The sequence below is a fragment of the Lipotes vexillifer genome, unplaced genomic scaffold (genome assembly GCF_000442215.2).
Source record: "Lipotes vexillifer unplaced genomic scaffold, Lipotes_vexillifer_v1.1 scaffold1691, whole genome shotgun sequence".
Classification (NCBI taxonomy): domain Eukaryota; kingdom Metazoa; phylum Chordata; class Mammalia; order Artiodactyla; family Lipotidae; genus Lipotes; species Lipotes vexillifer.
The window spans coordinates 439,829-464,318 of NW_006789046.1; the positions used below are offsets into that span (position 1 = coordinate 439,829).

A 24,490-nucleotide genomic window follows, 5' to 3' on the forward strand; every position below is an offset into this window, starting at 1 on the left:
GGGGGGTAGGGTAGGGGGTGGCAGTGGTGAAGGTCCCAGGTCTCCCCAACCAGAGCAGAGGCCCCACACCAGCTGGACTCTGGGTTTCTCCCTCGTCCCCCTGGACTTCGTGAGCTGCTCCCCAACATAGGGCCACACAGGACTAGGAGCCCCCTGCCTGGGACCCCTCACCCTCCGAGGTGCTGCCGAGGACACGGGTGTCTCTGAAGGGGCCAGGTGCACACCCACCGTTCACTCTTGAGCTGGGCCAAACGTCTTCTGACATCATCCACGGTCACTTCGAAGAACTCGTCAGGCAGCTCCGCAGGCCAGGCCTGGAGCAGCACTTCCAGGTCAGGGTGGCACACCACGGGGTCTCGGTCCACTGGCTAGGCAGGCAGAGGGCTCAGCTGATGCAAGTCCCGGGAAGGGCCCAGGCTCCCGACCCCAGGGGGCTGGGGTGGCCATGCAGACCCCGGCTGAGCCATGTGCTGCCGGCCCCGCCTGTTAGCCCATGGCCAGGGCCGGGTCTCCATGATGGGGCATGGGACAGCCGAGCCTGTCCAGGACTGGAGCCCCTCCCACCATGCCTGCCTGCTTAGCAACACTGAGACCCTCACTCACCAACAGGGCACATGGCCCTGGGGTCTTGGCTTAGCCAGGTCAGCTGGCACCCTGACTGCTGGGGGGGGTACTTGGGCAGTGGGTGAACAGCAGCATCTCTGTTCACTTCCTGTCTCCGTAGGGGCTCCCCATGAGCCCCAGGGAGCTACCTGTTACCAGGGTCTCCCAAGGGGGGAACAAACTTGGGGAGCAGTGCCCTGGTCACGGCCATGTCAGCGGTTCCACGGGAAGGGCAGGAGAAGTGACAGCCCCCAAATTAGAGATTTGGCAAAAACCTGCCAGCTGCTGGCCCCATGGCCAGGCTGACCCCTCCTCCCTTCTCTGGGGCAGCAGCTGGCCCCACTCTCTGCCCACCGTGGGGACACAGGGAGGGACAGCGTCTCTCCTAATTGGCAGCAACAGAGAAAAATTATAAGGCAGGGCCTGCTCTGCTCGCAGTGCCTCCGGTGGGTAATTGTAGCGAGTGTAGCCCAAGTGACTATGTGGGGAGACACCTTCGTGGCGCTGAGGCCACCCATGGAGCCGGGCCTGACAGAGGTGTCCAGCTGCGCCGGCAGGGCCCATGCCAGGTCCTGCCCTCCCTCGCACAGAACATCCACAAGCCGTCTGGGGTGAGGTCACTTCTCTGCCTTCTGCTCCCGCCTGCCCCCTCCTCCCTGCCCCAGACCTCCTGCCTTCAACACTCAGAGCCAGGCTCGGCAGGCTTCTCCGATCATCCCTTCCTACGCTCCAGCCTGACCACAGCCCCACCCACTCTAGAGGTCAGACTCACCAGCCTGGGGCTGGTCGAGGGCTAAAGCTACCCAGTGCACCTACCAGGTGTCCCAGGGCTGCTCCCCCAGCCACACCCAAGGCCTTGACTGCCCAGGCCAGCAGGTCTCTGCCATTCCTGAGTGCACAACAGCGTCACTCCTCGTAATGAAGGGAGGTGGGTTCTTGCCAGGAAGCCCCACTGATCTCAAGGCACTGTGGCAGGGTGGCCAGGAAGGGCTGGCTGACACCTGGGCAGCGGGGTCCGTAGGTGGCTGATCGAGGCCCCTGGGGGCTTCCCCCTCAAAGCCACAACCTTCCTGCAGCCCACAGGCAGTCCACGCCAGAGCTTTTTATAACAAGATGCCAGGCTGCCCCCCATAGCCACGGCGCCTGCATTCCAGAAGGGCCGAGCACTCGCCTGGGCTCCTGGGGGAGGGCGAGGGCAGATGTGGATGTGCCTGAGCTGGGCACCGCCGTGTCCACGAGTGCCAGGCCCCCTGGCGCTCGAGCACAAAGCCCACAAGCCAACGAGCAAGCTCTGGGACCTCCCTGTCCCAGTCCCGCCCTCCGAGGACCCAGTTCTGGACACATGAGTCACCCTGAGAATCCAGCAATTGGGTGACTTGTGATCCATGGCCTGGAGCTGAGCCTGACCATCAGACAGGCCCCCTGATCCCCGGGGGGGCACGGCTGGGGAAGCCCGACCCTGGGTGCACGGGGCCACTCCGGCCCCCTTGTCCTCCTGGGTACTTCCAGTGCACAGCCCAGGGGGTAACCTGGAGGACTGCAGACTGCTAGCACTTCCCACAACCCTCCCACAACTTCCAGAACAGGGACGCAGGTGACACCAGCTGCTGGCTTCATGCTGCTCAGGGGCCACCGACTTTCAGCCAGAAAGTGAGCAGAAAAATCTCTCTCTGCGTTGGATCTACCCTCGATTCACACCCCTCCTCCCATGCCTCAGCTCTGCTCCAGAAGCCCGTTTGTCTGTCCAAGAGCAGCCAGGAGCCGGGGTCCCACACGGGAACCAGAGCACTGGGAGAGAGCCACCTCGAGATCCCACTCTCTCATTCTCCTGCACCGCCCTGGGTCTTGGGGACCTCCCTGTTCCTGGGCAGAGGAGCCAGGGTTCCGAGCAGCCTCTGCTGCCCATCAGAGCCCAGGGGCCAGACCACCCAAGTCCCAGAGCTGCCGCCACGACCGGACCCCAGGCGGTCCCTGTCCCATGAGAACAGTGGATATCCATGGCTGGGCTGGTAGGACGGACCACCCTGTCCTACCAAATGACCGAGGGAGAAGCCGGGGGGCTTCAAACACCTCCACGAGGCCTGCCCAGCAGATATTTCCACCACAAAGAGGAGAGAGACCATGAAAGGAGGAGTGGGTCTGACCACTCCACGTGGGAGGAAGCAGGGCAGACACGGCGCCAGCAGAGGCCAAGCCCTGGCCCTGCTCACTTCCAATGCTCTGCCGGCAATCTAGCCCTCATTTGCTGTTCCTTTACCCGCCGCTCCTTAGTCATGGGCAGTTATCATGCACAGCTCCCATCCTAGGTGGATTTATGGAGATGTTTTTGGATGGAGAATAGAGATCTAGGATGAGACACCACTAAGAAAAACAAAAAAACAAAAAACGCATACAGTGGCCACTGTCAGAGGGCCTCAGTGCCCTCACCATGGGGACTGGGTTCCTGTGTGCTGGCCGAGGGATGGACACAGCCCCAGGGTCCAGGATGGGCCTCCAAGATGAACCTCCCAGTTGGTGCCCGAGGATGCTGGTGGGGTGGCAGGCCTAGAACCTTCCCAGCGCACCTGACAGCTGGCCCACCTGACAGCCCAAATCTCCAGGTCTGCTCCTCCAGATCCTACCAGGGAGCCACTCAGAGGATGCTCCTCCACTAAGAACCCAATGTCACCAGGCCTGGGTCATCCTGCCAAAGTCGCAGGTTTTCCATCATCAGCTCAAGGTCCAGCTCCTGAACGCTGTCAGTGTCCAGAGCACAGCCCCGGCCCCGTCTCCCGCCGCCCCCACCCCCTAACCCCAGGAAAGCCAGAGGAGCCGGTCCCTCCCCCAGTGGCCCCGACGCTACGGGCATCTCACTGTCGGCTAGAAGATGGGCAGAATGAGGAGGAGGCAGCCAGAGCCTGGGGTCTGAGCCCATGGGGCAGGGGGGGCCTACATGACAGCGCATGACAGATGAGAAAACAGGCACGGGCACTATCCTGAGGGGAGGAACGGCAGGTGCCTGCAGGCTCCAAGGGCGGAGCCACAAGAGACCTGATCCTTCTGGTGGAACACCCAGCAGGGGTCTCTCATTTCCTGCAAGCACACGACCCCTGTCCCAGCCTCCACCGAGGGTATTAAGACAAGAGAACACCCAGAAGACCAGAAAGGAGGGAGGTGGACGGAGAGAGCAGACGAGTCAGGCTGTCTGCGAACTGGAGGATATTGGCTAGGGGCCCAGAGGGCACTTGGGAGGGAAAGGATCCTCCAGAGGTGGGGGAACAGGAGCACCCTCTGTGGGTGACATTCAGAGGAGGCCCTGGGTGACGGCCTGAGGCTGCAGACACTGGACTGACTCCTGGGCCACTCAGCCATGGGGACTTGGGGACCCGCCACCAGCTGTGGACGGCCACCAGTGCCTTCAGGAAGAGCCTCTGTCACACAAGGATGGACCCTTCGAGGGAGACCCGAGGGGAGGAAGGTGTGAGGGAACTGCCTACCCTCAGCCCCATGCCACAGGCAGTCAGAGGCCAGGCCTGGAGGGGACCAGGGGACAGAGCTCTGGGCTGAGACGTGGGCCCACGGCTTCCCCCAACAGCCAGAAGACATGCTCCAGTGGCCGCCACACGAGTGGCTGAGAACCCACTTGGGCACACAGGGGTCTCCTCATGTCAAAAGCGGCCTCACTGCCTGCTGAGGTTTCATTTTCTTGACAGTAATTTTCTAGGACATGATGACACAGGGAGAAAAAATGTAAAAACTATTTGGAGGTGACCTCAACCCCAGATTTTCCAGCTTCCCTGTGAGGGCTCTTGTTTTCCTCCCGCCCTCCCGCCTCCCTCTTACCCAGACTGTCCTCTGACAATGGTTTTTGGTAACAGGGAATGTGAAGCGTTTCCCTTTGAGGCTTGGAGCTGAAATGAAACACTACGCAGGAGGAAGGCAGGCCAAGCCTCCGTCACTCTCAGAGCCGGCCGCCTTCTGGAGGGAGCAACATGCCAGCACGAGGCCGGGCCTGACCAGCAAGGCTGCAATGAACTCCAGCCCCTCATCCGCTGGGCCTGCCAGCGGCACAGGTGGAGGCCGCGCCTGCCCCAGCCCTGGGCCAACATCCACACCTGGGCCTGCCCGCCTTCCAAGCAGGAAAAGTGAGAGCATCTTTGAGAAGAAACACTGGGCTGCGACAGTGACGCAGGCACACTTTGAAACCCGGTGGCTCCATGCCCTGGCGTGGCCCCACCTGTCTGTGCACGCAGTGCATGAACCCCCAAAGGACTGAAATAAGCAAATGTAAGGCATGGGGTGGCTCTCCTCATGCACAGGGGAAGATGCCTGCTCCAGGCCAGCAAACCCAGGGGTGGACGCACACAGCAGACCAAAGGGCCAGGAGAAACCCCGCAGAGGGAGCCCCTTGAGCCCGATCAGGATGGGGGCCTGCAAACGAGGCTGCCTGGCCCTGCGGGCAGCTCTGGAGTTCCAGGGGGTACTCTGACAGCCGGGGCGCCCTGCCTACCGGTTCTCCATGGCTTCGCAGGTTGGGCATCTGTCTCTCCCCCAAGTCCAGTCATGGTTGAGACACAGCATGACAAGGACAGCTGGAGGGCACCTGCCTGTCACCAGGCTTTAAAAACCGCCTCAAGACTCAGTTGGGGGGCTTCCCGGGTGGCACAGTGGTTGAGAGTCCGCCTGCCGATGCAGGGGACACGGGTTCGTGCCCCGGTCCGGGGAGATCCCACATGCCGCGAAGCAGTTGGGCCCGTGAGCCATGGCCGCTGAGCCTGCGCATCCGGAGCCTGTGCTCCGCAACGGGAGAGGCCACAACAGCGAGAGGCCCGCATACCACAAAAAAAAAACCAAAACAAAACAAAACAAAAAAACCTAGCAAACCTCAAAGGGCACCCAAGTTAAGGCCAAGGCCGGAGCCCCGGGACTGTCCACAACACTGGCAGGGCAGGGACAGGCTCACAGCGCGCCCTGGGCCCACACACGGGGGGCCGCGGGCTGTGCTCCTGGGGGCATGTCGTGGACAGGCACCCCGGGCCAAGAGGAAGAGGGTGGCACTGCTCTCGGTCCACCCCAGGCCCCAGGTCCTGGCCAGGCTCCCCCCAGCCCTGCGTGTTCTAAACCTTCCCGTAAACCGGGGACAGCCAGAGAAGCTAACGCCTGCCCTGAGACATGGGTGCAAGGTGTGGAGTAAGCCCCCGGGGCCATGTCTTCAGGAGATGAGACCATCCCCTGGAGGGTGAGGGGCAGGCAGGGGAGACTGCAGTCAGCCTGCCCTTCCCAGGGGGTTGGGGCCTTTGATCACGAACCCCTGTGCCAGCTGCGTGGGGGGACGCCGGCTGGGAGCACAGCCCAGCAGCACAAAGAGCTGCGGGGCAGCCTCCTGGGCCAGCGGAAGGACTTCAAAGGACAGGCCAGGGGCCGCCGGGCAGCCCCAGCCTCTCTCCGCACTTGGTTCTGACGGCCAGTAAAACTACCTTCTAATAATTAATGTTCTGACATCAAAGGCAGGAGCCGCCCGGGTCTGTAAACCATCCTGGGCCTCAGCCGAGGACCTGCCTGTATTTCATCCTGTCTCTTCTGACTCTTCATTCAAATCCAAAACCACACACAGGCAAAACATTAATGGGAAACTTGGAAACTCTTTTTGATTACTAAAGTGTACCTTTGAAGTTCCCCCAAAAGTTCTGATTTGTTCCCTTCTCCCCTCCCCCAGGACTCGAGGGGACACAAAGCAGACAGCATGTGGCCAGCCGGGCCTCCGGGTGCACGGCTGTCAGTGTGACAGGAGGCGCGAGGCAGGCGGCGGGGGGACGCTCCACAATCAACCAGCTGCTGGGGCTCCCAGATCAAAGACACGCACTGCTGGCGGCCAGGCGGACCCTCCCCAGGACTCCTCCTTCCTGGGGCCCCTGGGGTCAGCGCTCGGGGATGCACTGGGATCCTGCGCCTGACAGCAACCACCTCTCAGGCTGACACCAGACCAGGCCACTCCCCACACAGCCCTGGGGAGTCAGCAGGTTCCCAAGAGATGCAGAGAGCCACAGCCTTTAGGGTGGGAGAAGGAGACAGCCAGCCCCGGTACTAGTTTTCTGGCCCCCAAACCTAGGGGTCCCCAGAAAGAGCAGGCCCGAAGGGAGTCGGGCCCCCAGCCCTGGCTCACCCCAACCACAAGGCTCTGCTTTCGAAAGCTGATTCTGGGCCCAGGTGACGAGCCTGTGAGACTGGGGGCTTCGTACTAGTGTCTAATGCAGCCCAGACATCAGCGTAGAAGCCAGTGGGGTCCCTGAAGAGCCAGGGCACCACCACCACCTCTCCAGGACGGACATTCACGGGGCTTGGGACTGGCTCAGTTCCCCTCCCTTCCCCCATCCATTCAGCAAGGACACACAAAGCGTGGTTCAGGAAGCAGGAGGAAGCCCCCGCCGCCTGCCCCTCTGCAGGAACTTGGGCTCTGTCCCACTGCTGAGCCTCCGCACAGCCCACCCCGTGCAGGCACAGGTGCCCCTGTCCCTCCACCCTCCCCTTCAGGTATGTGACCTGAAAGCAAGAGTGAGGAGGGTGCTCTAGAAGAGACAGGATGCAGGCTCCAGCACTAAAATATTAGTTAACAGCAACTCAGAGTGTAGCTAAACACATCACTGAAACTGGACTGACCCCTGGAATGCAAGGATAGCTTCATGGGGGAAATCCATCCAAAACCTCAGTATGCAAACGAACTAAATGAGAGCGAAGGCATGGAATCACCTCAATGCGGGAAAAGCAGTTCATAAAGCACCACTCTTGGGCTTCCCTGGTGGCGCAGTGGTTGAGAGTCTGCCTGCCGATGCAGGGGGCATGGGTTCGTGCCCCGGTCCAGGAAGATCCCACATGCCGCTGTGCGGCTGGGCCCGTGAGCCATGGCCGCTGAGTCTGCGCTGCACAACGGGAGAGGCCACAACAGTGAGAGGCCCGCATACCGCAAAAAAAAAAACCACCACTCTTACTTTTGATAAAGAAAAATTCTCAGAGAATTAGGAATAGAAACTCTTGATTTGATAAAGACTTTTCACAGCCTGCAGCATCTTTCACAGATAAACTAAGATTACTCCGTGTGAGATCAAGGTCAAGACAAGGATGCCCACTAAATCTGCTGCTATTCAACAGATACCAGAGACTCAATCACTGCAATACGGACAAGAAAAAAAATGAGAGAAGGACATCAAGGAAAAAGATAAACTGACATTATCTGCAGACTCCAGCTGAAAATGAGAAACTGCTGGAACCAGTAAAGCAAGTGAGCAAGGCTGCTGGGTATAAAAACCAGCAGCATCCACTGCCCGGGTGGAGCCTCACCATTCTCACTCCACAAGCTCCTGCTCCAGGCAGGGAATCCTGCAATGGCTCTCCATCGTCTGGAAAGGTGATTTGTAAAAAGGAATTGGTTTCAGCAGTGGCATCCTTCTCATCACTTAAAACCTCAAGTGGACCCTGAGCGTTGGCACATGGAGCCACTCTGGCTGGAAGGAAGGGCAGAAGAGAGCAGAGAACCTGAAGCCCTCACTCAGAAGGCACAGCTGCGTCTCGAATAATGCCCACATGCACCTGTGCAGCCTCAAGGGCTCCACAGGTGACAACGTGCAGCCCAGGCTGGAAACCCAGGCTGGCCCCACCGTAAGGTCTCTTTATTTGGAAAGACCCTCTCCAGCCACAAGCCAGAGACCTAAGCTGGACTCTGGATGAATGCCTGAGCCTCCCCGGGGGCCAACCCCAAGAGGCAGGGGGCCCAGCACAGCGCAGGAGCCCAAAACGTTGGGAAATCTACAACACGCCTTTCCTGAAAACAGTCTGTGAGCGCTGCTGAGGGAGCAGTCACACAGAGGGACACAAAGAAGCCTACGGGGGCTTCCCTGGTGGCACAGTGGTTGAGAGTCCGCCTGCCGATGCAGGGGACACGGGTTCGTGCCCCAGTCCGGGAGGATCCCACATGCCACGGGGTGGCTGGGCCCGTGAGCCATGGCCACTGAGCCTGCACATCCGGAGCCTGCGCTCCGCAAAGGGAGAGGCCACAACAGTAAGAGGCCTGCGTACCACAAAAAAAAAAAAAAAGAAGAAGCCTATGGAAGCTCTGCCGTACGACTCATGAAAGCCCTACTGGAGAAAGTCCCAGAGGCGCTCCAAGGAGAAAGTCCTGCCCTGGTGCCAAGCTTGAGCACCAACCCGACAGGGGCCACGCCTGTCCTCCCTCTTAGGAGCTCCAACACAGCTGCAACTGCCCTGGGAGAGGCTGGCCTGACCCACAGAAGACCAGAGATGGCCTCCATCAGACAGCGGGGAGGCAGACACTGGCCACACGCCTGACTTCTGCAGAGGTGCCGCCCACCTGGGGGTCCTCTTGTTCAGCGTGATCCAAGATGCAAGGCCCCTTCCACCCCTCATGTCTGTGTGTGGTCAGAGCAGGGGACGGGGGCGGGCATCACTGTGGGGGAGGATGTGAGACTAGGGCACAGCTCAAAGGTGCCCAAAGACAGATTCAACATCGAGAAGACAAAAAGCCTAACACTGCCCTGATGGTAGGTGTCTATTAAGTCGTACCTCAATAGAGCTGATCAGACTAGAAGACAGCGTCACAGAGGCAACCCAGGGCCTGCGCCGTTTCATCACAGCTCCGTGAGGGCTGCATGCCCTCCTCCCAGCCATGGCTCAGATGGCCGCCAGGAACTTCCAAGAAGTCCCCACCAGAGACGTCCAAGGCCCCACCCACAAGCTTGTGAATGGTGAGCAAACTCACCCTCTTCTGCCTGTTTGGCACATGCCCCACATGCCCACTGGCCAGCGGTGGGACGTAGCACGTGAGCTGTGGCACACCTGGCTCAGGAGTCAATGTGGCGTGGGACAATCAAGGCCAAACCATCTTCACGTCAAAAGCTAGTCAAACCCACCAGCCCAGGAGAAGGTGGAGGCGCCAAGTCCAAGGCTCTGGGAAGGATGGCTCTCTTGGCTGTGACATGGCCAGCCAAGACACACAGGTTTGTCAAAACCCATCAACTGCACGTCTAAAATGGTGCCTCAAGAAAGCTGATTTCAGGCAAAACAAAACCAAAAAATCGCTTCCCTGGGAAGATGAAACCACACCCAGCGACCCTGCTGCACCCTGGGCTGACCAGCCACGAGGTCAGGTGCAGTTAAGAGAAAGGACCCCAGCGCCCAGCTCGACCCTTACCAGCTCCGGCTCCGGCTGGGGCTCCTGGCCAGGCCTCGACTTCTTTGGCTGGGAGGGGCCTGCAGGGCTGGAGAAGGACTTTGGCAGTTTGGCTGAAGATGACATCAGAGGCCTCACGGACCCGGAGGGGCCCCCCAGTCGCTGTCCCCCACCCGAGAAAGGAACAAAGGGGGCTGGTGTGGGCTCCTTCGAGATCTGCTTCGCCTGAGAATCCACAGGCTTCAGGCCCAGGCCATCCACGCGGCCAGCCCCTGGGCTCGCTGCCTCATCCTGATGGCTCACATCACCCTGGCTGAGCTCCGCTGAATTCAGGGGAAACAGAGGGCTGCTGGCTGCCTGGTCGGCCGACAAGGAAGGAGTCGGGCTTCCTGGGCTTTTGCTCCAGGAGACCCCAGGCTCCTGCTTGCCAGTGGAATCATGTCTCTTCATGGAAAACCTGAGTGGGTAGGCCCGGAAAGCAAATGAAACTCTATACACAGAGCCCCATGTCTCACAGTGCTAGCATCGTACCTTCTGGTGACTACCAAACCAAATCCAATCCCCTGAAGGCCCCCCACAGCCCTTCCCGACCCGCCTCAGCTCACGGGGGAAGAAGCGTGCATGGGGCCGCCACGCCAGCCCGGCTGAGGGCAGATCCCCCACCTGACGCTGTGCCCCACGGTGCCCAGCCCCCACAGGCTGCAGGTGGGAGAAGTGACCGGCAAGGGTCTGGGCTTCCCCATGTTTCCTGTTTCCTTTCCCTTGAGACCACAGTTTTCTTCACTAAACCAGACTCAGAGACCCCCCACCTGATGATGGCACTGCCCCCGGTGAGGCCCAGTGACTGCAGCGTCGTGCTCTGCAAGGCGGCTCTACCGGTCACCTGTGAGGAGGGAACAGGACATCCTGCTGACCCCTCGCTGCCTCCCCCAGCCTGGGCACTGTGTCACCAGCACTATGGGGTCCCCCAGCCAGCCACAGCTCCCAAAAGGCCTGGGTCCAGCCCCCTGCACCCCAATCTACACCCGAGCATTTGTTCGCTGGTCCACGTCTGTCTCCCCAACCCCACCCCATCCGAGATCTGGGTGGGCAGGGCTCAGGCCGAGGTTAGGCACCTCTGGCCAGCTAACCAGCCCTCTGAGGGCTGGAGCTGATCCAGGCCCAGGTGCCTGAGGCCTAGTGGTCTGTCTCCTCCAGGGGAGGACCCATACCCCAGGTCCCTCCCGCTCACAGCCCTGGAACCCCTGCCCCACTGAGCCCTGGGTCAGGAACCTCAAACTAGGATAAATAGGTGGGTATGCCCTGTCTACACCAGGGGCCCCTCGGGGACAGTGGCCACCCCAGGCCAGGAAAGGGCGCTTGGCCAGGGTTGAAACAAAAAGCCCCTGTGAGCCAGGGGACAAGCGCCAAGAGGGTCCCCCGTCAGGGTCAGGAACCTCAAACTAGGATAAATAGGTGGGTATGCCCTGTCTACACCAGGGGCCCCTCGGGGACAGTGGCCACCCCAGGCCAGGAAAGGGCGCTTGGCCAGGGTTGAAACAAAAAGCCCCTGTGAGCCAGGGGACAAGCGCCAGGAGGGTCCCCCGTCATGGGCGGGCGGGCGGGGACAGGCAGGGCCTCAGTGCCAGGCCAAGCCTGCACCACACCACACTCGGTTTTGAAAAAGATCAAAACTTTGAGCAAAGCAAATATTTATTAAAATGAAACCACTTTTGTGACTCTTGGGCTTTGAGAAGCTGAGAAAACAAACAGGGCTCTGAGGGAGGTTTGGGAGCAGCCCGGGCGGCCCGCAGTTGGTTCCAGCGGAGCCGGCGTCCTGCCTTTTTTCCATGAAACACATCACGCTTTCAGGGCCCAAGTCTGCCCATCGCTGCTTTGAAAGGTCTAAAGGAGTGAATTTTCCAGATTGGAAAGTGGGGCTGGGCCCGTGTGGCGGCTGGGAGTGGGTGGCAGGGCGCGGGCCAGGCGGGTGGGCCCACAGCTCACCTACCTCATCTCTCATGTACACGCAGACGGGGCTGGCCTCACACGGCCGGTCCAGACACTCCCTGAGAGGGGAGGGAAGAAAGCATCACAGGTAGCCACTGCGTGGGGACACTGCTGCCCTGGGGACAGCACCCTGGCCAGCCACTGTGGGGGACCCGCCCACCCTGGCCACCCTGGCCACCCCACGGCTGGCCATCAGCCCATGGCCTGGGGGTGTCTCCCACCTGCCCACGGCCTCCCGGCTCAGAGCAAAGGGAGGACACAGAACACGGGGATGGGCAGCACCAGCCACCTCCTGGACGTGCCTTGGGTTGCTGTCAACTGTGCCCAGAGTCGGCGATGAGAAAGTCCTGGGAGGGCATGATCTGGGCCTTTATCTGAAGCTGTCCCCTGAGAAGGTTGCTGCCCCCAGAAGCACCAGGAGCACTTGGCATGGATCTATCACACAGACTCCGAGGAGAGAGTGGGGCAATGCCAGGACAAACAGGGAGGTGGGCAGCAGGCCCAGCCACCAACGCCCCTCCCCTATAAACCAGACCCTGAGATGGGAGGGAAGGGCCCCCAGGAAGCACAGCTGGGCAGGCTGGAGGATGGCAGGCATGCAGGCGCACAATCGCACACACACCCTCAGGATGGCCGACACCACTCACACAGGCCTGTACCCTCGACAGCTGTACCACACAGGCCTGTGACGATCAAGGGAGGTTTATTTCTGCATTTCCTGACACATACCCGTAGAACTAACCCCCAAATAAACGCGTGCCCCAGGCCTATCAGCAGTGCCCCAGGCCTGACCCTCTCCTCCGGGAAGGGTGACACAAGGCATTGCGCCTGCCAGAGTAGGAGGCCTGGAGCGCCCTCAGGCAGTGCAGTGCTGCCCTGCCGGAGCCCAGGGCTCAGACAAGGAGGTAGCTGGGATGGGAGACACAGAGGCTGAGCTGGTGACTGTACACAGACACTCGGACACTCGGCTGCCTGGGCCCGTCCCCGAGACCCGTGACACTGTCCTCTGCTCAGGTTCAGCATGTTTTCTCCCGTCTCTCTTGTTTGCTTTCAGTTTATGCTTTTGCATATTCCTCAGGGCTGAGACACTCAAGCTAATCCAGAGCCTGCCGTGGGGGCCCCTGAAAGAGGTCCCTGGCCACCTCCCACAGGCTGCCGGTCCCCATGGAGCTCACCCCGGGCTCTCCCCAAGGCTGTGCTCACAAAGAAGCTGCTCCCCAGGGAAGGCTTCCAGCCCTCGACCAGAGCCTCATGGGGGCCGGCCATGGCGGGTGTGACCCCGCACACACAGCGTGGCCAGGCCTCAGGAAAACACGAGACCCCAAAGTGCCAGAGAGACAACCCTGACCAGGCCTACACGCTCTTCATCCTGAAGCCAAAACAGAGAAAGAGTGAGGGAAGATACTCCAGCAAACAAGATCCCAAGGCAAGAGAGGAGGAAGGCGGTGGGGAGACACAGGGGTCCTGCTCCTTTCAATAGCAACAGAGAAAGCAGCTGCCTGGGCTCAGAAAGCAAGCTGACTGCCCACCACGAGACAGGCAGAGTCCCCTCTGCTCTCAGGGGCTCTGGCCAGGCGTCCTCCCTCGAAATCCTTGTCCAGGGCACCCGATGCCAGCGTGGGGACCACAAATCACAAACAGGGACGAGAGCACAGCAGCACCCGGGAAGGCCTGCCTGCCTGCTGCCCTCGGAGGCCCCTGGACATCAAACAGCAGCTCAGCTTTGATGTCGGCTCCTCCAGAGGGATCGGATTCCCGCGTGTGGGATCTGAGGAGAGGCCTGTAAACACGCCGAGGGGAGGGGCAGCTGAGATCACTTCCAGACTTTCCTGGCCAATTAACAGCACTCTCCCATCCGGCCGAGGACAGTGGACCAGAAGGTTCCAGCTCAACGGAGAGCCGAAGCCACCACTCCCTGCAACAGACATTGCTGAAGTTCCACGTGTCTCAGGGAGCCTAGAGGGGACCTCCTGGTGACCCTTGTGCCCCTGGACCTGCTCCCACTCCCCAGCCCAGGCAGAGCCACTGGACGCCACTTGGCCCAAGGGATGATGCGGGGGAGGAGTGGCAGGATCTCACTCTATCTAAGGCCGGCACACCTGCTCTCGGGGCCAGGCCTGGGGCCAGCAGGGTCAGCCAGGCAGGGCAAAGGCGCTGCTGCTGCTGTGTTCTTCAACCACCATGGAGAGTGTCACCCCATAGACATGGGCCATCCGCCCACCCAGATGGCTCCTGGTAGGGCTCGCAGGGAGGTGATGCTGTGAACTGGGGGCAAGGCAGGCATCTGGAGCCCCTTCTGTTTTTGTCACCTGTTTGGGCCTGACCAAGCTGGGGTGGTACAAACTCAGGTGCCACCGACACAAGCCTGACACCACAGTGCTCCCACACAAGAACAACCAAGGGCTTCCCTGGTGGCACAGTGGTTGAGAGTCCACCTGCCGATGCAGGGGACACGGGTTCGTGCCCCGGTCTGGGAGGATCCCACATGCCGCGGAGCGGCTGGGCCAGTGAGCCATGGCCACTGAGCCTGCGCGTCCGGAGCCTGTGCCCCGCAACGGGAGAGGCCACAGCAGTGAGAGGCCTGCGTACCGCAAAAAAAAAAAAAAAGAACCACCAAAACTGACAAAAACCAACTGAAACTAACAGAGCTGTGACTTCAGGTTCAGAGGGGTCCCTGCTGCCACAAGGAAGCCCAGAGTGGGTGAGGCCACATCCCAAGGGGCCAGGTGACTCACATCCACCACCACCCAGCAGTCCAGCCCACAAAGAGATGAGGCTGTGGCCAGAGGGAGCAAGGACTCGGCTGAATCACAGAGACTCCTCCTCCAGGGCAGACGGAGTGGGGAGTTGCAGGGGGAAGGCAGCCTCTGGCCTTCCCAAACAAGACGGGGGGTGGGGAGGTGCTGCGCGAGAGCCCTGAATCTAGGCCTCTGGCTGCCCGCCCACAAGGCTCTGGGTCTGGGCACAGCATGACCACAGGCCAGCCCCCAACCTCAGGGGCAGCCCCTCCCTGCAGCCCGCTGTGCCCTGGGGGCCCTACAACCCTGAGAGAACAGGCAGACACCTGCCTTTCCCAGGGACACTCGACTCCCTGCTTTTACTATCCACGGGATGAACACGGCTGAGATGGACCAGTGGGCTTGGCTGTGAAATCAGGCCAGGTGTAGAGGGGCAACGGGCTTCAGGGAAGAATCCAGCCTGGCATGGCATGCCTGGAGCCCTCCCTGCAGCAGATGCCCGAGAAGCAGAGAGGAGGACGGGCCAGCCCACATGGAGCCAGTGCCATCCATGGCGGCTACCCGTCCACACGGGTGCTGAGCACGCGCAGGGCAGCTGGCCCAGAAGGAGGCCAGCTCCAAGTGTGAGACACACCGGATTTCAAAGACCTCCTACCAACAAAGAATGTAAAATATCTCCTTTTTCCTGTTGATTACATGTTCTGAGAATATTTTGGATATATTGAGTCAAGTTAATTATATTCCTAAAATTAATTACACCTGTTTTTACTTTCCTTTGATGTGGCTACCAGAAAATTCTGAATTACCTCCATGTCCCGCACATGTGGCCCACATGGCATGTCCAGTGGACAGTTCATTGCTCCAGATGCTAGGGTCAGGGCCGGGCCACCATCCACCCTGATCCCCATGCATAGGACCTGCCACCTGACCAACAGTGGACCCAGGGTGCTGGGCTCATCTCCCACAGCTCCTGGCCATGCACGGCACCAGTTGTTCTGGGATGCTTACCGCTCCCAAAAGCATCAAGTGAGAAAAACCAACTTCCTACTTGTCCCACTCTGTGGGGACTTGGACACTTGGAATTCCCAGAGCTTCCCGCCCCCCGCCAGCAAGGGAGCTGCTGTGAGCCAGCCGGAGCTCCCTTGCCTCACCGGACCTGTCAGGCAGCTGCCCCCATGTTGGCAGGCCCTTGCAGTGGTGGGCAGCTGACGCAGCCCCTGCACAGCCCCAGCCCCGTTTTGCCAGCTCACTGGGCATCTGGCCACGGTGTTGGGGCTGAAGACGCAGCCCTCCCTCCCTCATCTGAACCTTGCTTCACGGTTAGGGAGTGCCAGCTTCCAAGGAAAGGCCCGGACCTGCACTTCTGGAGATGAAGCCTAGACAAGTCCCCATTTGCTAGGCCAGCAATTCTGCCTCCAGAGTAAATTCTCAGGGCAGAGTGGGGCACAGACCTCCAGCTGTCCACAGGATGGGCTGGGCACGCATGTGGACGCGCGCGCACACACACACAGGACAGGACTGCACAGCCACGGAAACGATGCTGAGGGCGTTTCCAAGAAAACACGCAACAGTCACAGCAAGAAAGAGAGGGTGCGTGCCATGCCGTGCTCAACGCTGCATGAGAGTCAAGAATTCGTCCCTGCGTGATGACCCCTCCCAGGGCCCACCTCCTCCTGATGTCACCTCGCTTCTTATGCCGCTGTCCCCACTGCCCCCACATTCTGTTTCTTGTATCTTAAACCCAGGTTACCGAGTCAGTCAGTCCTGAGAGGCTCGTGTGAACCAGTGTTCCCAGCACCTCAGCCTCTCCACAGAGGCAGCCCCCAGACCGCCCAGCCAACAACTCGAGGGCCAGATGGGAGCATCAGGCTTCATCATGACAGGGCGACCCTGGCTCCCCAGGCCAACAGCTGAGGAACCACCCAGTCTTCCCGGGGGGATGGACCCCATACCATGGAGCCCCGTCTCCTCCCTCTGGGTTACTCCTCCTTTTGGTGGTCACAGCCTAAGTGGGGGGCCTGGCAACACGGGCTCCCACCACGCCTGTGTCTGGGGCCCACTGACACTCAGGAGGCCCTCGTCAGCCCCCCACGCCCCTCGTCTGCCTGCGGGTGGACCTGCCCACCTGCCCTTTGGTGGAGCAGTTAGCAGCTTGCTCAGAGGGTGTGTGTGGTAAATGGGTAACCTTTGTGTCTAAAGATGGCTTTGTTTCATCCTCACCCTTCAACAATCTAGCAAAATAGAGAATTCTAGAACAAATGAATTTCCTACAGTATTCTGAAGGCTCTGCTTGGCCACCTTCCTGGTGGTGCCACAGGGAGCCTGAGGCCTTTGTGCAGGCCTGCTGTCCCTCTCTGAGCGTGGGGAACCATCCCATCATCTCCAGCTCCTGACGAGTTACAGTGATGCCACCAGATGAGGCCCCACTGGTACAGGCATAGCCAGCCTGTCACTCTGGAAACGCATGCCCTTCGGTTCCAGGACGGTTTCCCACCATCTTCACCAGCTTCCTCCTGTGCTTCTGCTTTATTTCTAGAGATGCAGTATCAGGAGCCAGCGGCCTGTCCTGTCCCGAGTCCCCTTCCTCTGGCCTCCATCCTGTGCTTGGCCGCCTGGCTCTGTGGCTCCTCCCAGAAGGAGGGATGGCAGGGACCCTGCACCCCAGGTCCAAGCATCGGCTCCCAAGCCTCGAGTGGCCGACCCCACGTGCCCTCAGGCATTTGCCACCTCAGAAAGAATACGCTCAGTCAGGCCGCAGACCAGCCAGTCACACCGGCTAACCCTCAGGCGTGTGAGTAGAACAGCATATCCTCAGGCCACCGGCCACTCCCAAACATGCGGCACCTTGTCATGTGTGACAGGGATTGTGCCGTTTGATCCATAGCTGGGGCTGACCCCTGCACCTTCCCGATCCGCTTCCAAGGGCTCTTCCTTATGTTTATTTATTTTTTTGTGTGGTACACAGGCCTCTCACTGTGTGGCCTCTCCTGTTGCGGAGATGCGCAGGCTCAGTGGCCATGGCTCACGGGACCAGCCGCTCCGCGGCATGTGGGATCCTCCCAGACCGGGGCACGAACCCGTATCCCCTGCATCGGCAGGCGGACTCTCAGCCACTGCGCCACCAGGGAAGCCCTTCCTTATCTTTGAATGTTTCTTTTTAATAGCATCCAGCTCCAGTTCCAACAGCCTCTCCATCCTCGGAGAACAGGAACAAATGCTGTCACCCGTCCTGACAGCTGCCATCTCTTCCTGTCTGTCTGCATTGGCTTCTCACGTCAGCCTTGCTCAAATGTCTGGGCACCCTTGGCTGTGGGCTCCTGTTTACGCCCAGGGCTCTGGCCGCAGTGCAGCTGGCTATCAGTATCCAGGTGGTGATCTGGGGAGCCACCCATGCCCCCAACATTGGGAGCTTCCACCATTTTGGGAGCCACATGGGGGCTACCCCGGTTCTCGGGACAGCAAGGGCATCCCCAGTCCAGAGAGCCTCACCCTACCCAGGGAACCACCTCTGGCACCAGCAGCATGGAGTGCGAGGGGATCTAGGACCCCATGTCATCCAGCACCTGCCCTGGCCACCCCCGCTGCCACTACTGGCCCCTTGTCACCCTCCCCACCCACGTCCAGGTGCTGTCACTGCCTCAGCTCCTGCTCTCTCCATCCTCCAGGCTGTATCTCTGTAAAGCCCTTTAATGGCGTTTTAGTTGCCTTTTGGGAGGGAGAAGAACCACACGCTGTGTTCCATGTGTTTCTCCTCTCCTTATTTCTGCCCCAGGGCCTTTGCACTTGCTGCCCCTTTGGCCCAGATGTCTCCTTCTCAGATCCTAGTGCAGCTGGCTCCTCCACGACCTTCCCCCACCACCTCCCAAGGCATCTTCCCTCCTTCTTTGTGATAGCTTCTGATAGTTTCTTCTGGTAGCTCTGTATACCTGCCTATTAGCTATGGGAGACCAGGACTAACTTCCTACTAGAGCCCCAGCCCAGCCTGTGCTGAATAAATGAAAGAACGAAGTAAAAACAGAGGCAGAGGCCCCATCTTTTCAGCAGCTGAGAAGGCAGGTGCTGGCAACCCAGGCCCTGGGCTTTGAGGAGCCCCCTCCTCCCCTGGGTCTCTGTTTCTTCTTCTGAAAACAAGGGTAACAGCAGCCTGACCCCCCCCCAGCTGACAGAGGAACCAGTCAGACAACAGGTGCCAAGAGCAGTAGAGTGAGGTGGCAGCCTGTGTACTCATCTTAGAAGCACTAATACTGTCAGAAGCCACCTGAGTGGGGGCACAGAGTTCTCTCAGGAGAGCATCTGGGTAGGAAGCAGAAGCTGGCTGCAGGGGCGGCATCCCCGGCTACCCAGAACCAGGCTCATAGGAGGGGAAGGGGCCAGCTGGTCTTGGCACAGCAGCCCACCGTGGCCTCGTCATAGAAAGAACTGGCAACAGGGGGACACCAGCACATCAGATACAGGGAGAGGAGTTCCATGGGAGCGGCTGAGGTGGGGGAGCAGGAATCTGGATGCTGGGACAGCAGGGGCAGTGGGTGCCACATCAGATCAGAGCAGGCTTTCCCAGAGGTCCTGTCACCATAATGACCCTACCCAGAGTCCCTTCTGCACAGACAAACCGTGGGCAAGGTCCTGTTCTCGGCACTTGAGACACATTAACTCATCTCATCCTCACATCACCCCTGGGAGGCCCAGAGAGGGCAAGCAACTTGCCCATGGCCACACAGCAACCACTACACCCTCCCACGGTCCCTTCCATTCCATTGGTTGAGACCTTTAAAAGTGGACAAAGTCTTCCATCCCACAATGAAAAACCAAAACTTAGAAGACTACCATTTTGACACACTCAGAAATAAAGTTTAAACCATTAATCACCAGATAGAAACTGACACATGTTAACTGTCATCAAGATGTTTTCTTTAAATACAGCCCATTCTCATGACAAGGAAGTTTTATACCTGCAGCATTTGTCAGCTGAGAAGCCCAGCACCCCACTTCTCCCCTGACTGCTCACCACACAGGTGGGGACCTCTTGGGTTTCCCACAAGATCTTCCAGAGGGCACGGCCTGGCTGTCATACCAGGACACCAAGTAAAAAAGATGAGCTACTGGTGACCAGCACCTGCTGGTATGAAGCCAAAGCAAAGCTCAGGCTTGTGGCTCTGGACTAGCCCCAGTGACCGTGGCAGCATCCCCAGGGCAGAGGGAGGCAGAGCCCCAAACCTGCTCACTGACACTTACCTGATCTGGGCAAAACGGCAGAGAAGCTCCCAGAGTGTCTGGCCTGAGCAGAAAGTGTCTTGCAACCTGGAGCCATCATCCAACTGCAGAGCAATGCGCACCTGAGAGGACGAGATACAGGAACCAAGTCAGGAAGAGGAGCAGCTGTCCCAGCTGGACCCCAGACCAGGTCTGATCCTTAGGGCACAGGCGGAGGGCATTGTGTTTGCTGAATTTTAGTAAGTGAGCACACTGCCTTACAGGATAATTTTAACAATTATCTCCCTAAACAGTGACTCAAGTCTATAACCCACAAGGGGGTAAATTCTCCTCTGGTCCCTCTGTTGAACAACAGACACACTAAAGCACGAGTGCAGAGACCCTAGGTAAGGACCTTGCACAGCCCCACCTGTCACAGCCCAGCGCGTGACTCTCTAGGTCATTGCTACTCCTGCCCTTCTAGCCAAGGGACTCCTCAAGGGCATGTTTATTTACATTAAATCCCAATAACAAACAAAGGCGGAACTGTTCTGTGGGAAACTGCGAGGGGGTCTCCAGCACACCCAAGGAACCCACAAGGGAAGTCAGGGTGCTTCCATGTGAAAGGCTGAGAACCACAACTGTAACGGAAAAAGAGGTGTATTAATAAGCTCAACCCCAGGCGCCTGACTCCTGGTGGGCTCTGGACAGAGAACTAACACCCCAGGGCCTGAGCCTCCTTGCCTCTCGACGTGGATGAAAACCACTTCCCTGCAGTGTTGGGAGAATTTGCAGTTTTGTATGTAAAGGACCCGCTTGTGCACAACAGAGCAGCTATCACCATGATTCTTGTGTCTATCCACAGTAACCCTAGTGTCATTCACTAAATCCCTAGGACATAAAAGTCACTGATTTGGTAGAAAGCAGTGGACTGCAGTCAGGAGACTCAGGCTGTGGTCTAGCCGAGACTGGTCAGAGGAAGCCTGCGCCCCTGAGCTGGGTGTCCTCGTCCCAGAAGTGAGGCTGCACTGGACACTGCAGAGTCCTGTGGGCTCTAAGACTCTTGGTGATTTTCTGACCAGAAACATCAGGTCGTATGGTGGATGCTACCAGCATGCTGATACGGACACAGCACAATTAACCGCCTCTCCGCCCCCCACCCCCAAAAAACATTCAGCGCAAAGAATGAAAAGTCTCATTTCCAATCATCAGCTTTTGGAGTAGAAAAGTGGCTCTGGCCTAACCTAGAGAAGGCAGTCTCACCTAAGGATGAGGACAAGTGCCTCGCCTGCACAGCCCTCTGAAACAGCCCACGCTCCACACCCCGTCTGCTCGGCCTGCTGATACATCCTGCGGCCCAAATGGTCTGAATGGAAGAGCCGGGAGGAGCAGTGAAGCCAGTCCCTCCTTGAGAGCCACCTACCATGTTCTCGGGCCCCTCGCGGCTCCGGGAGATGGGCACCATCTCCAGCTTGGCGTTATTGGGCAGATTGGCGAATCTCCACTGGAGAGAGAGGTCAAGCACATTCCTCTGAAACCTGCAAAACAGACCAAAGCCACAGGCTGCCCGCCGACCCGAACACAGCCCAGCCCTGCCGGGAGCATGGCACAAATAGAGTGACACCCACGTCGGGCTAGCAATTCCACAGCCCATGGCGCCAAGGCTGCAGGAACAGAGTGACGGCCGGCAAGCCTGCAGAGACAGGGTGGGTCCCTGACTCCAGCAGTGGGTCTTCCAAAGGAAAGAGAGAGTGAGCATTGATACAGTTCAGGCAAGAACAGAGAGAACACAGACAGGTCACCCCCGGGGCAAACCGAGGGCCTGCTCTTTCAGACTGTGAAGCAGCAACCAGCCCAAGTACAAACTCAGAAGATAAAAGCACACGTGGGCATGACTAAGGGGTGTGCACCGTGCTCTGCGCAGAAAAGTTCTAACAGAACGATGCCTTGTCGCCACTGCTCGGAGCTGCAGCAGTCTGGCCACTGCGGCCACTCTCCCTGTGCTGCTGGCCATCAGCCAAAATGACCCGCTCCTGTCACTCCTGCTTCCTGCTACCCTTGGAAGCAGGGCCACAACCCCAAAGACCAGTGACAGAGGCAAAAGTTCTAGAGAACCACAAATGGAATGACCGGACCTGAAGTCTCCATAGAGAGCCAGGCCCTCACGGTGGCTGAGATTCATAGATGAAGGGCTGAGACCACCATTCCTAGCTCACAAAGCCAGGTCCTCCAACCCTGGAGCAGCCCTTCAGTCTCTCTGCCTGTGTCCTGCATGTTTTAGCCGCTGCACAGGGACCTGGCAGCTTAGAGCTTCCAACAGATGAGGAAGAGGCCCACATGGGCCTGCAGCCTCCTCTGACCCTCACGCATAGAGCTCCTGGATCCAAGGAGGGATGGTTCTTGGAAGGAACTGAGGGGAGCAAAGTGAACTGGTGAGTCAGGGCGGAAATATCCACAGCCAGGAGAGGGGGGCAGGTGGAGAATCCAGGGGCCTCAGAGACGCCTGCTGCTCTCTATTGACAGCCTGCCTGCCTGAGAAGCACAGTCAGGGTCGTTGTCATCCTGCTTCTCAAACAGGAAGCTCAGATGAGAAGCGCCAGTAGGTAGCCCAGGCCACCCAAAGGCAGTGCTGGGGCCACAATCTGCAGCTCCTGATATCCAGCTCAGACCACACCTCTTTGGTGGACTGCCAGGGAGTCAGATACCCACTTCTGAGAAGAGGAGAGAGAGAGGAAGGGGCGTGGGCCTTGGAGGCCTGGACACTGCCTCACCCGTGGGCAGGGAGGGTGGTGGCCAGGTGGCCCTGGAGCCTGAGTGACCCTGGGCCCTCTCCTCCTGACCCCCTTAGCTCCCAGGAAGCCTACAGGAAGGAGAACCACCACTGTTAACCCTATAGATCACTTGGGTCTCAGAAAAGCTCCTGCCCACAGCAGAAAATAGTTCTGCCGTGTGGCCTTGATTTTATAAGAGACAGACAGCAGCCAGAATAAATCACCAGGAGAGTGAAAAAGAGAACTTATTTATGTCTCTCAGAAATCAGACCGTGAGCTCTATTTTCAATGAACGTTTAGGGGGAAAACTACAGCACTAGTGAGAGAATGTGAGCTTTGAATACACACAAAGTGGTCACCCGATGGCATGAATGCCAAGATGCCTTTGGAAACAATGGTTTTCTGAACATGAATAGGGCGTTTAGAAGACTTGGGAAAGAAACAACTTTGATACCCATCTTCATCACTGGCTGGAAATTGCCTTATAACAACCTCAACATCAAGTGCAAGACAGGACAGAAGACCTAAAGAAAACCTGAGAAGGCGGGGCTAAGAGCCCTGGAGATGAGAGGAAGGGGTCTTACACAGGTACACACACATGCGTATGCAAAACGCTGCCTTCGGTGGCAGTGGCAGCAGTTTTTAAACAAATTACACAGTCGGTGGATACAAAGGAGACAAGAGAAAGATCAATACATGTTGTAACAGTCCAACCGGGCACCACGTGGAAGTCTCAGGCAGGTTTAGGGAGAGCAAAGAAAGGGCACACAGCTCTGTGACAGGATGCCAGGGGACAGCCCAGCACTGGCCCTGGGATTCTCGGTGGCAAGAGGCAGAGACCTGGGATGACGTGAGGGTATCTCCACTCACACCTCCTCTGCAGAGCCCTACATGAGAGGCAGCACGGGCCAGGTCTAGCAGAGCAGGCTCCCACCCCTTGGGCTCCTCTCTACCCCTGAATGTGAGGACAGCCAAACAGTGAAGGACATGCCACTGCTAAGACTGGAAGCTCCCCATACGGGACAGAAATCCATACCCACCGGTGCGGGGTTTTGACCCTTTCATTGCCTTAGACCCCACAAGAATCTGGTAAAAGCCCTCTCTTTGGAAAAATGCCTGCACACAAAGACCCGTGCACACAACTCCAGGGTCTGTGAGCCCACCAGAACCCACCTACAGTTTGCAGGTTTCTTCCCATTTCTCCATGACCACCTCCTCTTGCCCTCAGAGCTCGACCAGGAACTTACACAACCAAATGCACAAAAGCCCTCTGCAGTGGGTAAAATGGTGGCCCCTAAAGAGATATATCCACATCCTAACACCCAGAACTCATGAATGTGCCTTATTTGGAAACAAGGCCTTTGCAGATGTAATTAAGGATCTTGAGATGAGGTCATCCTGGATTACATGGTAGCCCCTAAATTCAAAGACAAGTAGCCTTATAAGAGACAAAAGAGGATAGACACAAACACACAGGAAGCAGGGAGGCAGAGACTGGAGGGAGCAGGCCACAAGCCCAGGGACACCTGGAGCCCCCAAAAGCTGGAAGAGGCAAGACAGGCTCCTCCCCTAGACCTCTGGAGGGAATGCAGCCCCACCAACACCATCATTAGGGGCTTCTAGCCTCCAGAGGGTGAGAGAATAAACCTTGTGGGTTTAAGCCTCAGCAGGGCCCTGCGGGAAGGGTGGATGGATTTGGAGCCCGAGGCCCGGCCAAAGCAAACTCACTTCAGGTCGTACTCGTTGGGGTTGAAGTCCTGCCGATGGCACGTGTCCTCCAGGACCTAGGGGTGAGATGAGGGCATGAGCCACTGTATCTGGCCTGGTGGGCCCCGGCGGGGGTAGGCAAGTACCACTGAGGCAGCCAAGGGTACAGAGTCCACCTCTTGGAGCGCCGGTCGGCTCTGTAGGACTAAGCCTAATACAAGCCAGGTGATGGACCGTCCACTCAACAGCTCCACACGCCTCACCTGCAAATCCTGCTCACTCACCTCCTCCTCACTGGGCCTGCTTTGTCAACCCAGCTCTGTGGGACCCAA

The 24,490-nt window shown here is 58.7% G+C and overlaps 1 protein-coding gene across 1 annotated transcript in view; it reads right to left on the reverse strand.

The window, feature by feature from the left end:
• ASPSCR1 (ASPSCR1 tether for SLC2A4, UBX domain containing) overlaps window positions 1-24,490 on the reverse strand; it is a 32,463-nt gene that overhangs the window by 7,382 nt on the left and 591 nt on the right. Inside the window, exons 2-8 of the mRNA XM_007462382.1 lie at window positions 24,180-24,235; window positions 21,104-21,218; window positions 19,723-19,823; window positions 11,754-11,811; window positions 10,573-10,646; window positions 9,785-10,220; window positions 229-368 (exon numbers count right to left, since the gene is read on the reverse strand). Of these exons, the coding sequence (XP_007462444.1) occupies window positions 229-368; window positions 9,785-10,220; window positions 10,573-10,646; window positions 11,754-11,811; window positions 19,723-19,823; window positions 21,104-21,218; window positions 24,180-24,235 (980 nt within the window). The remainder of the gene's footprint in view (window positions 1-228; window positions 369-9,784; window positions 10,221-10,572; window positions 10,647-11,753; window positions 11,812-19,722; window positions 19,824-21,103; window positions 21,219-24,179; window positions 24,236-24,490) is intronic.